This window comes from Phyllobates terribilis, unplaced genomic scaffold (assembly GCF_046119375.1).
Source record: "Phyllobates terribilis strain yellow unplaced genomic scaffold, ASM4611937v1 Scaffold_1__5_contigs__length_1240528914, whole genome shotgun sequence".
Taxonomy (NCBI): Eukaryota; Metazoa; Chordata; class Amphibia; order Anura; family Dendrobatidae; genus Phyllobates; species Phyllobates terribilis.
Window position 1 is genome coordinate 1,227,794,842 of NW_027362761.1, and position 12,879 is coordinate 1,227,807,720.

The window sequence follows — 12,879 nt, forward strand, 5'->3', positions numbered from 1 at the left end:
AAACACTCCATACAGGATACTGGCCCCCATATAACGCTCCATACAGGATACTGGCCCCCGTATAACGCTCCATACCGAATACTGGCCCCCATATAACGCTCCACGCAGGCTGTTCACCCCTTATAATGCCCCATGCAGGCTGTTCTCCCCCATATAATGCCCCATGCAGGATGTCACCCCCCCCCCCTTATAATGCCCCATGCAGGATGTCACTCCCCCCTCCTTTTAATGCCCCATGCGGGATGTCACTTCCTCCCCCTTTTAATGCTCCATGCAGGATGTCACTTCCCCACCTTATAATGCCCCATGCAGGATGTCACTCCCCCCCTTTTAATGCCCCATGCAGGATGTCACACCCCCCTCCCTTATGATGCCCCATGCAGGATGTCAACCCCCCTCTCCCTTATAATGCCACATGCAGGATGTCACACCCCCCTCCCTTATGATGCCCATGCAGGATGTCACCCCCCCCCTCTCCCTTATAATGCCCCATGCAGGATGTCACACCCCCCTCCCTTATGATGCCCCATGCAGGATGTCACCCCCCCTCTCCCTTATAATGCCCCATGCAGGATGTCACCCCCCCTCTCCTTTATAATGCCCCATGCAGGATGTCACACCCCCCTCCCTTATGATGCCCATGCAGGATGTCACCCCCCCTCTCCCTTATAATGCCCCATGCAGGATGTCACCCCCCCTCCCTTATGATGCCCCATGCAGGATGTCACACCCCCCTCCCTTATGATGCCCATGCAGGATGTCACCCCCCCCCTCTCCCTTATAATGCCCCATGCAGGATGTCACACCCCCCTCCCTTATGATGCCCCATGCAGGATGTCACCCCCCCTCTCCCTTATAATGCCCCATGCAGGATGTCACCCCCCCTCTCCTTTATAATGCCCCATGCAGGATGTCACCCCCCCCTCCCTTATGATGCCCATGCAGGATGTCACCCCCCCCCGCTCCCTTATAATGCCCCATGCAGGATGTCACCCCCCCCTCCCTTATAATGCCTCATGCCTCCATACATTAAAAAAAAAAAAATCAAATACTCTCCTCACCTGCTGCCGCTGCTCTGCTCTGGACTCCAGCGTCGCCGTCGTCTTCCCGCTCTGAGCTGCCTGTGACGGCTCAGGAGAGAGCGCGGTGTAAAGACGGCACCGCGCCCTCTGACCTGAGACGTCACAGTCAGAGGACGCGGAAAAAGACCGGAGCTGCTGCGGAGGAACGGGGGAGGTATTGTGCCGCCGGGGCCCTGAGCAAGCGGGGGGCAGCGGGCGCTGACACCGCTCTCCTCCGCTCATAGCGTGGCGGGGTGCCCTACGGTGAGTGGTCCCCCCCCCGCCTGCTCAGGGCCCCGGGACTTGCACGGCTGCGCCGGGTGCTGATGCCGGCCCTGCCCCCACGTTTGGCGGACCCCCACAGAGATGAGGTAGCGGCAAGCTTAGGAAGCCAGCATCAAGGTACAAGGCCAGGAAACCTGAGGGTCCCACCCTGGCCTCTGTGAGTGTTTCCATGGGATCAGATGACCGACTGGTCCCAATCTGGCTTCTCCGAATGTCTCCATGGGCTCTCTGATGGTCAATGGAGCAGATCCATGTATCTTTCCAGTCAGGGCCATATACCCTGACCGGAATCATGGAGAATCCAAATCTGTGTCTCTTTGGTTAAAGCTATGCTTCCAAGCTGATGGTCTGAGAGAGTCTCTGATCCTTGATTCTCCCTGTAATGTCTTTCTGATGCTCATTGATTCTGCTTGTAGCACAACAGACATCCCTGTTTTTATTTACATCTGTGTAAGGTCATCATTCACATGTCAAGGGATAAAGGTGCAGGGCTCACTCAGGTCTCATTGTTTGAGCTAATCAATTTACATAGTTGGTATAGCAGGGGTCTCTTTAAATAAACATCTAGCTAGCTTAGTATAATATGCAATTAGCATAGTAACAAACATCATTGTTCACAGACCAATACAAGACAACATTCAGGGTTATACAAATACTGGTCTGTCCTTGACCAGCCACAGAAATACACATACATTTACAAGCCAACATAAAGACAATAGTGTATTTCTCTTGGCTTAACAAATCTAATCGTCTGGTTGATTAAGATTATCAGCTGTGTCGTCACACCATATATATTATAAAGTCTGCTCTTAGGCAGCTTGGCCCCAGGAACAAGATTAACGGCGCAATCATAAGGATGATGGAGAGGGAGTTCCTGACACCCCTGCTCCAAAAACACATCCCCAAAGTCAGACAGGTATTTAGGCAGAGACTGGGAATCCAACCTGCCTAGCTGGGTGCCCAAACAGTGTCCTTGACAATACTCGCTCCACTTTACCACCTTCGGAGTCTGGCAATCTACCACAGGGTTGTGCAGCGTGAGCCAAGGTAGTCCCAGAACAACAGGAGAGGGCAGGACCTCTAGCACATAATAGTCAATACATTCTGAGTGCATGGCCCCTACCTGTAGATGTAACCCTCTGATGACTTGAGTAAAATGCCCCTGGCTCAAGGGTGCGGAGTCAGTTTCGATATGGTCTGGACAGTGTATGTGGTCTGAGGTGCTGGACCTGGGCGAACCTGGCATCAATCAAATTAAACCCTGCCCACTGTCCAGAAAGGCCGAAATGATCACCTTATTTTTCCCAGATGGATTTTAGCCTGTAGAAAAAATTGTGACCTACCCACAGAGGAAATATGTACACCCGGGTTGCTAACCTCCCCGCAACCCGGGCTTCTTAGTTTTCCAGTGGCTGTTTACGGTGAGGTAGGAAAGGACAGGCACCCATGAAATGACACTTTCTCCCACAGTAAAAACACATTCCCCCTTTACTCTGAACTACAGTTGGAACAACAGAACGAGTCTTCTCACCCAACTGCATGGGTTTCTCAGCTGACTCAGACCACGGTTCCCTTTGCCCTGGACCTCCCACACATTGAGGTGTCTCTTTATGTCTCTGGCGAAGACAGCGATCCACCCGGATAGCCGAGACATGACCGCCTCAAGGGAAACTGGAGTCTCATACATGGCTAAGGTATCCTTCACCCTCCCCGATAGCCCTTGACAGAACTGGCTACAGGGTTCAGGGTCATTCCACTTAGGGTCAGTGGACCACCTCTGAAACTTGGAGCAATACTCCTCCGTCGGCTGGTCTCCTTGCTGAAGCTTGGACGGGGAAATGCGGTCGGGGTCGTTGTATATATGACCCAGTGCCATAAAAAATTCCTCCACCATCCGGAGCAACTGGGAGTCCGATGGGAGAGAAAATGCCCACTCTTGGGGGTCACCCTGAAGGAGCGAGATTACTATCCCCACCCGTTGCTCCTTGGTTCCTGAGGAGAAAGGACGTAAGCTGAAGTATAGCTTACAGGTCTCCCTGAAAACAACAAACTTGTCACGCCCCCCAGAGAACCTGTCAGGCAAAGCGATCTTGGGTTCCACTAATGGTAGACTGGCAGTCACGGTCCCCAAAGCTGATGTGTTAGGGTTCTACATAACAGTGCGAAGACCTGACACCTCCATGCTGAGTTGCTGCAGTTGCCCTGTCAGAGCAGTGATGGGATCCATGATGGATCAAAAAATGGTTTCGGCCAGAGCTAATGTCACGACTCTCTTGTCGGGTCTCCCGGGACCAGGGGCTCCTTCCCTGTTCCTAATGCTAGGGCCGCCCTAACTGGCCCTGTTCCCCGGATTACTTCTGAATGTGAAGATGCCAGGGCCACGTACCTTGTCTGACCTCCTCAATCCACCCAGGGAAGAGGGGAGTAGTAGTATATCGCGATACACCAACCAGACTAAAAATACCAATCATACAAATATACACACAAACAACAGAGGAAAACATCCGGGGAGTGGAAGATGGGTGAAAGCTAAAGTAGGAGAAGGAGGGGATTTACACACAACCAAAACCACACAACAGTCTTAGCTAAATCCACCAAACGCCTTCTCAAACAACAACTCTCCACCCACTCCTGAACCATGCAGCATGAAGCTAGCTCTGGCAATGAGTGCTAGCCAGAGTCCAGAATATATAGGAGAGGGGAGTGGCTAACAGCTGAGAGCCTTAATGCAGGAAAGCTTCCAGGAGCTCACAACTGAGCAGATTAACCCCTGCACTGCTAGAAGAAACCTGCACCGTATAATATGAAGGAGAAGTCCTCCTAATCACTGTAGGAATGGGAGGAATCAGACGCTGAGGTCTTCTCACTGTCGCAGTAAACCCGTGACAGTAACATTGCACGTTGACCACCTGACCTTTCTTGTGTTGCAGGCTCTTAAGAAGAGGCCGGGATTCTCCAAGATCTTACACATAAAGGTGGAGGAAGGCTGCTAACCCCTGCGGATCAAACTGGTTGCGATCAGATTTAACGGCGCCGTCTCCTCATGGGAAGGGCCGCACTCGCCTATTGCCAAATATCCGTACCCGAGAGTTTCTGGGAGGCCTTAAGATGGAAGCGCAGAGCCGGGAAGGTCAGGACCAGGTCCGTCTACAGGACTCCTCCTCGTGTTCCTCCTCCTTGTTCCATGTGAGTTCATTGCGACAGCCAAGAAACCCCCTGGGGGTCTGCCAAGGGGCCCCGGAGGACGGGGCCCGGCCCCGATGTCTGTGTTGATCTTCTTTGTGTTTTGAGTCCAGTGAGATATACATATAGATCTGTATATTATATATATCCATATTTTATTCAGAAATATATCTATACTGTTATTTATATGAGGCGGCAGAGGACGCCCCGCCAGGAGCTACAAGACTGGACCCTCCCGTCCTCCCGGGATTAGTCGTGAGGGAGGCAATAATGCACATTTATCAAGAGGCTGCCATGAAGAGCCACCGGCCTCCACTAGGGCCACCACTAGCTGCAGTCGGGGGCCACTATCTCACTGACTAAACCACGAAGGAGCCAGTGTCCTCTGCTCCATGGACTATCATGTCCTCGCCCTGTCCAGGTGCTGCAAGAAGCTCCGACGCCACTGACATCTTTATATCATACGTGACTTTCACCGTATAGAAGATTACCGGGAACGGGTTATACAGGAGGGGTCCAGGTGGCACGTTATGGCCAGGGAAGTGTCAGAGGGGCTACAAGGTACCATCCATATCTATCGGTGCTGATCAGGAAAACACAGGGCCAGGGCCAGGCCATTCCGTCCTAGACAGATAAATACGGAAACTTTTCTAATAGACCAAGTATCCGCTCCTCATCTAGATCACTGCTTGCTGTTAATGAAGCGAACATTCACTTCTGATCAAGATTTATAGCTGTTAGAGCAGAACTAGGTCAGAGGATTTTAGCCGCAAAGTATTTCAATTTACTGACAGTATTCAGAGTTATTGGAAATAGTGTGAAAACTGTGGACAACACCTGATCTGAAAAGGCATCGGCTACATGGAGACCGGCGCTCCAGCTACAGCCCACCGGAGTAGAGAGAGTTGCCTGCAGCCCACAGGAGTAGAGAGAGTTGTCTGCAGCCCACAGGAGTAGAGAGAGTAGTCGGCAGCCCACAGGACTAGAGAGAGTTGTCTGCAGTCCACAGGAGTAGAGAGAGTTGTCTGCAGTTCTTAGGAGTAGAGAGAGTTGTCTGCAGCCCACAGGAGTAGAGAGAGTTGTCTGCAGTTCTTAGGAGTAGAGAGAGTTGTCTGCAGCCCACAGGACTAGAGAGAGTTGTCTGCAATCCACAGGAGTAGAGAGAGTTGTCTGCAGTCCACAGGAGTAGAGAGAGTTGTCTGCAGTCCACAGGAGTAGAGAGAGTTGTCTGCAGTTCTTAGGAGTAGAGAGAGTTGTCTGCAGTCCACAGGAGCAGAGAGAGTTGTCTGCAGTCCTTAGGAGTAGAGAGAGTTGTCTGCAGTCCACAGGAGTAGAGAGAGTTGTCTGCAGCCCACAGGAGTAGAGAGAGTTGTCTGCAGTCCTTAGGAGTAGAGAGAGTTGTCTGCAGCCCACAGGAGTAGAGAGAGTTGTCAGCTGCCCACAGGAGTAGAGAGAGTTGTCTGCAGCCCACAGGAGTAGAGAGAGTTGTCTGCAGTCCACAGGAGTAGAGAGAGTTGTCTGCAGTTCTTAGGAGTAGAGAGAGTTGTCTGCAGTCCACAGGAGCAGAGAGAGTTGTCTGCAGTCCTTAGGAGTAGAGAGAGTTGTCTGCAGTCCACAGGAGTAGAGAGAGTTGTCTGCAGCCCACAGGAGTAGAGAGAGTTGTCTGCAGTCCTTAGGAGTAGAGAGAGTTGTCTGCAGCCCACAGGAGTAGAGAGAGTTGTCAGCTGCCCACAGGAGTAGAGAGAGTTGTCTGCAGCCCACAGGAGTAGAGAGAGTTGTCTGCAGTCCTTAGGAGTAGAGAGAGTTGTCTGCAGCCCACAGGAGTAGAGAGAGTTGTCTGCAGCCCACAGGAGTAGAGAGAGTTGTCTGCAGTCCACAGGAGTAGAGAGAGTTGTCTGCCGTTCTTAGGAGTAGAGAGAGTTGTCTGCAGTCCACAGGAGTAGAGAGAGTTGTCTGCAGTCCTTAGGAGTAGAGAGAGTTGTCTGCAGTCCACAGGAGTAGAGAGAGTTGTCTGCAGCCCACAGGAGTAGAGAGAGTTGTCTGCAGTCCTTAGGAGTAGAGAGAGTTGTCTGCAGCCCACAGGAGTAGAGAGAGTTGTCAGCTGCCCACAGGAGTAGAGAGAGTTGTCTGCAGTCCTTAGGAGTAGAGAGAGTTGTCTGCAGTCCACAGGAGTAGAGAGAGTTGTCTGCAGCCCACAGGAGTAGAGAGAGTTGTCAGCTGCCCACAGGAGTAGAGAGAGTTGTCTGCAGCCCACAGGAGTAGAGAGAGTTGTCTGCAGTCCTTAGGAGTAGAGAGAGTTGTCTGCAGCCCACGAGTAGAGAGAGTTGTCTGCAGTCCACAGGAGTAGAGAGAGTTGTCTTCAGCCCACAGGAGTAGAGAGAGTTGTCTGCAGTCCTTAGGAGTAGAGAGAGTTGTCTGCAGCCCACGAGTAGAGAGAGTTGTCTGCAGCCCACGAGTAGAGAGAGTTGTCTGCAGCCCACAGGAGTAGAGAGAGGTGTCTGCAGCCCACAGGAGTAGAGAGAGTTGTCTGCAGCCCACAGGAGTAGAGAGAGTTGTCAGCTGCCCACAGGAGTAGAGAGAGTTGTCTGCAGTCCACAGGAGTAGAGAGAGTTGTCTGCAGTCCACAGGAGTAGAGAGAGTTGTCTGCAGTCCACAGGAGTAGAGAGAGTTGTCTGCAGCCCACAGGAGTAGAGAGAGTTGTCTGCAGTCCTTAGGAGTAGAGAGAGTTGTCTGCAGTCCTTAGGAGTAGAGAGAGTTGTCTGCAGCCCACAGGAGTAGAGAGAGTTGTCTGCAGTCCACAGGAGTAGAGAGAGTTGTCAGCTGCCCACAGGAGTAGAGAGAGTTGTCTGCAGTCCACAGGAGTAGAGAGAGTTGTCTGCAGCCCACAGGAGTAGAGAGAGTTGTCTTCAGCCCACAGGAGTAGAGAGAGTTGTCTGCAGTCCTTAGGAGTAGAGAGAGTTGTCTGCAGTCCTTAGGAGTAGAGAGAGTTGTCTGCAGCCCACAGGAGTAGAGAGAGTTGTCTGCAGCCCACAGGAGTAGAGAGAGTTGTCTTCAGCCCACAGGAGTAGAGAGAGTTGTCTGCAGTCCTTAGGAGTAGAGAGAGTTGTCTGCAGTCCACACGAGTAGAGAGAGTTGTCTGCAGTCCTTAGGAGTAGAGAGAGTTGTCTGCAGTCCACACGAGTAGAGAGAGTTGTCTGCAGTCCTTAGGAGTAGAGAGAGTTGTCTGCAGCCCACAGGAGTAGAGAGAGTTGTCTGCAGCCCACAGGAGTAGAGAGAGTTGTCAGCTGCCCACAGGACTAGAGAGAGTTGTCTGCAGCCCACAGGACTAGAGAGAGTTGTCAGCTGCCCACAGGAGTAGAGAGAGTTGTCAGCTGCCCACAGGAGTAGAGAGAGTTGTCAGCTGCCCACAGGAGTAGAGAGAGTTGTCTTCAGCCCACAGGAGTAGAGAGAGTTGTCTGCAGTCCTTAGGAGTAGAGAGAGTTGTCTGCAGTCCTTAGGAGTAGAGAGAGTTGTCTGCAGTCCTTAGGAGTAGAGAGAGTTGTCTGCAGCCCACAGGAGTAGAGAGAGTTGTCTGCAGTCCACAGGAGTAGAGAGAGTTGTCAGCTGCCCACAGGAGTAGAGAGAGTTGTCTTCAGCCCACAGGAGTAGAGAGAGTTGTCTGCAGTCCTTAGGAGTAGAGAGAGTTGTCTGCAGTCCTTAGGAGTAGAGAGAGTTGTCTGCAGTCCACACGAGTAGAGAGAGTTGTCTGCAGTCCTTAGGAGTAGAGAGAGTTGTCTGCAGCCCACAGGAGTAGAGAGAGTTGTCTGCAGTCCACACGAGTAGAGAGAGTTGTCTGCAGTCCACAGGAGTAGAGAGAGTTGTCTGCAGTCCTTAGGAGTAGAGAGAGTTGTCTGCAGCCCACAGGAGTAGAGAGAGTTGTCTGCAGTCCTTAGGAGTAGAGAGAGTTGTCTGCAGCCCACAGGAGTAGAGAGAGTTGTCTGCAGTCCTTAGGAGTAGAGAGAGTTGTCTGCAGCCCACAGGACTAGAGAGAGTTGTCTGCAGCCCACAGGACTAGAGAGAGTTGTCTGCAGCCCACAGGACTAGAGAGAGTTGTCTGCAGCCCACAGGACTAGAGAGAGTTGTCTGCAGCCCACGAGTAGAGAGAGTTGTCAGCAGTCCTTAGGAGTAGAGAGAGTTGTCAGCAGTTTTGTGGCCTGTGCCTTGGTGACTCTTCTGTCTTGTGTAGTAAACACTGTATATGGTGTGGCTGTCAGAGGAGCCCAGCAGCCATGACTTTGCGCCCGTCTGTACATGCGGCTGGTGACGTCGGCTCCATGTGGGACATTCTAGAGTCTTAGATCGTCTGTTATGCTGGAAACCTACATGTGCACATTAGTGTTAGTGACCACTAAGTGGAGCTCTAGTCTTGGAGCAGTTGTTGGTGTCTCCAGGTACAGACGGGACCGGCCGCTGTGTTATGTGATCCACGCTTTGTTTTACCTCCTCGCCTGTGATCGGCTCACGATGCTTCCTGCACCTTTACACACCTGCATCTAACTTTGGTAACTTCTTGGCTGACCTTTAACCTATCTTTTCTGTGTGTTAAAGGGGTTGTCCACTGCTTGGACATCACTTCTCAATCCCTATGTTTCACCCCAGTAACATAATACCAGTTATATTACCCTCCGGTGCCAGTGCCATACCAGCGGTGTCTGCACTGATCCTCCCGGGGCTCGTGCGACATTATGTCATGTGATCTCTCCTCCTATGGACAAATCAGACTTCTGGAGGAAATAAGAGAGCGGCCGCAGCTGATTGGTCACACAGATTGTTATGTCACACAATCCCTGGGAGAGCCAGCACCAACACCGCAGAACCGGCACCAGAGATCACTATAGGCGTTATTGCTTTAATGGGGAGAAATACAAGGATTGAGAAAGGGTGGTCTTAGTAGTGGACAACCCCTTTAAGCCTCCCCTTAAGAAATCACATCCCTTTTTTTCCTGAGACACATAGCTGAGCGCAGATAGACACTGTATGGAGAAAAGTATCGTCCCCACCTCCTAGTCACTGAACTCAGGTTTCTCATCAAGCCCGGTGCCCCCACAACACCGTCTGCCATTTCTACCATGTGACATATCGGCCAGTGGTGCAGAGGTCACTGATACCAGCGCGGTCCTGTAATAGGAGCCACCGAGGTTAACAGGTCCATCCATGACATTTCTTCCTCCTGAATCTTCCCCATCACTGACCCCATAACTGCAGAGTCCAGACCTCCTCTGATATCAGAACAAACACTGCGCCCCAGCCGGGAGCCTCATGGCTGAGCAGCTGTAGGTAGCCTTACATCACCAAGCACAATGCTGAGCGTCGGATGGAGTGGTGTAAAGCCGCCACCACTGAACTCTGGAGGAGACGTGTCCTGTGCAGTGACGGATCGCACTTCTCTATCTGCATCTGATTCCAGGAGCACGTTACCCCCTGACTGCATTGTGCCGCTGTACAGATGGTGGAGGAGGATAATGCTATGGGCTGTTATCAGGGGGCATCCGTGGACCCTCAGCTCCAGTGATGGGAAATGTTCTTCTGGATGAGGGGGCAAAAATTCCCACAGACGCCTTCAAAAATCTTGTAGAAATCCTTCCCAGGAGAGCGGGAGCCATAATATCTGCAGAGGACAGCTCCATATTAATGTCTATGGATGTAGATGAGGGCAGAGAAGCCCCCGGAGGTGGATGTGGGGGGCACATACTTTCCTCCATATTAATGTCTATGGATGTAGATGAGGGCAGAGAAGCCCCCGGAGGTGGATGTGGGGGGCACATACTTTCCTCCATATTAATGTCTATGGATGTAGATGAGGGCAGAGAAGCCCCCGGAGGTGGATGTGGGGGGCACATACTTTCCTCCATATTAATATCTATGGATGTAGATGAGGGCAGAGAAGCCCCTGGAGGTGGATGTGGGGGGCACATACTTTCCTCCATATTAATGTCTATGGATGTAGATGAGGGCAGAGAAGCCCCCGGAGGTGGATGTGGGGGGCACATACTTTCCTCCATATTAATGTCTATGGATGTAGATGAGGGCAGAGAAGCCCCCGGAGGTGGATGTGGGGGGCACATACTTTCCTCCATATTAATATCTATGGATGTAGATGAGGGCAGAGAAGCCCCTGGAGGTGGATGTGGGGGGCACATACTTTCTCCATATTAATGTCTATGGATGTAGATGAGGACAGAGAAACCCCCGGAGGTGAATGTGGGGGGCACATACTTTCTCCATATTAATGTCTATGGATGTAGATGAGGACAGAGAAGCCCCCTGAGGTGGATGTGGGGGGCACATACTTTCCTCCATATTAATGTCTATGGATGTAGATGAGGACAGAGAGGCCCCTGGAGGTGGATGTGGGGGGCACATAGTTTTCTCCATATTAATGTCTATGGATGTAGATGAGGACAGAGAAGCCCCTGGAGGTGGATGTGGGGGGCACATACCTTTCTCCATATTAATGTGTATGGATGTAGATGAGGACAGAGAAGCCCCTGGAGGTGGATGTGGGGGGCACATACTTTCCTCCATATTAATGTCTATGGATGTAGATGAGGACAGAGAAACCCCCGGAGGTGGATGTGGGGGGCACATACTTTCTCCATATTAATGTGTATGGATGTAGATGAGGACAGAGAAGCCCCCGGAGGTGGATGTGGGGGGCACATACTTTCCTCCATATTAATGTCTATGGATGTAGATGAGGACAGAGAAGCCCCTGGAGGTGGATGTGGGGGGCACATAGTTTCCTCCATATTAATGTCTATGGATGTAGATGAGGACAGAGACGCCCCCGGAGGTGGATGTGGGGGGCACATACTTTCCTCCATATTAATGTCTATGGATGTAGATGAGGACAGAGACGCCCCCGGAGGTGGATGTGGGGGGCACATACTTTCCTCCATATTAATGTCTATGGATGTAGATGAGGACAGAGAAACCCCCGGAGGTGGATGTGGGGGGCACATACCTTTCTCCATATTAATGTCTATGGATGGAGATGAGGACAGAGAAGCCCCTGGAGGTGGATGTGGGGGGCACATACTTTCCTCCATATTAATGTCTATGGATGTAGATGAGGACAGAGAAGCCCCCGGAGGTGGATGTGGGGGGCACATACCTTTCTCCATATTAATGTCTATGGATGTAGATGAGGACAGAGAAGCCCCCGGAGGTGGATGTGGGGGGCACATACTTTCCTCCATATTAATGTCTATGGATGTAGATGAGGACAGAGAAGCCCCCGGAGGTGGATGTGGGGGGCACATACTTTCCTCCATATTAATGTCTATGGATGTAGATGAGGACAGAGAAGCCCCTGGAGGTGGATGTGGGGGGCACATACTTTCCTCCATATTAATGTCTATGGATGTAGATGAGGACAGAGAAGCCCCCGGAGGTGGATGTGGGGGGCACATACTTTCCTCCATATTAATGTCTATGGATGGAGATGAGGACAGAGAAGCCCCTGGAGGTGGATGTGGGGGGCACATACTTTCCTCCATATTAATGTCTATGGATGTAGATGAGGACAGAGAAGCCCCTGGAGGTGGATGTGGGGGGCACATACTTTCCTCCATATTAATATCTATGGATGTAGATGAGGGCAGAGAAGCCCCTGGAGGTGGATGTGGGGGGCACATACCTTTCTCCATATTAATGTCTATGGATGTAGATGAGGACAGAGAAGCCCCTGGAGGTGGATGTGGGGGGCACATACCTTTCTCCATATTAATGTCTATGGATGTAGATGAGGACAGAGAAGCCCCCGGAGGTGGATGTGGGGGGCACATACTTTCCTCCATATTAATGTCTATGGATGTAGATGAGGACAGAGAAGCCCCTGGAGGTGGATGTGGGGGGCACATAGTTTCCTCCATATTAATGTCTATGGATGTAGATGAGGACAGAGAAGCCCCCGGAGATGGATGTGGGGGGCACATACTTTCCTCCATATTAATGTCTATGGATGTAGATGAGGACAGAGAAGCCCCCGGAGGTGGATGTGGGGGGCACATACTTTTCTCCATGCAATGTATGACTGTAGTAGAGGGAGGGCCTGTGACAGTGCGGTATCTGCTGTCAGCAGTAATAGAGGGGTGTCAGCGTTATCTGCCCGGTGTTGGATGTGTCAGCAGCTGCCCCATGTCCCCGTCACACATGTACTTCTTATAAATGATGGTGGTCCGCTCCTGGTCGTGTGCCCAGTTATGGCAGCACCCCACCCCTGCGCCGCCCATTGTGTAGCCGTACCCTTTCTAGAATAGACGTTATATAGAGAGCAGATGGTGGAGATTCTTTATTTTTCTATAGAGGT

The 12,879-nt window shown here is 51.6% G+C and overlaps 1 protein-coding gene across 2 annotated transcripts in view; it reads left to right on the forward strand.

The window, feature by feature from the left end:
• Positions 1-5,987, forward strand: part of FBXO41 (F-box protein 41) — a 348,646-nt gene extending 342,659 nt beyond the window's left edge. For both annotated transcript variants that reach the window (XM_073649898.1, XM_073649890.1), the window contains one exon: positions 4,277-5,987. In XM_073649898.1, the coding sequence (XP_073505999.1) occupies positions 4,277-4,339 (63 nt within the window). In that variant the 3' untranslated portion in view covers positions 4,340-5,987. The remainder of the gene's footprint in view (positions 1-4,276) is intronic.
• The last annotated feature ends 6,892 nt before the right edge of the window (positions 5,988-12,879 follow it).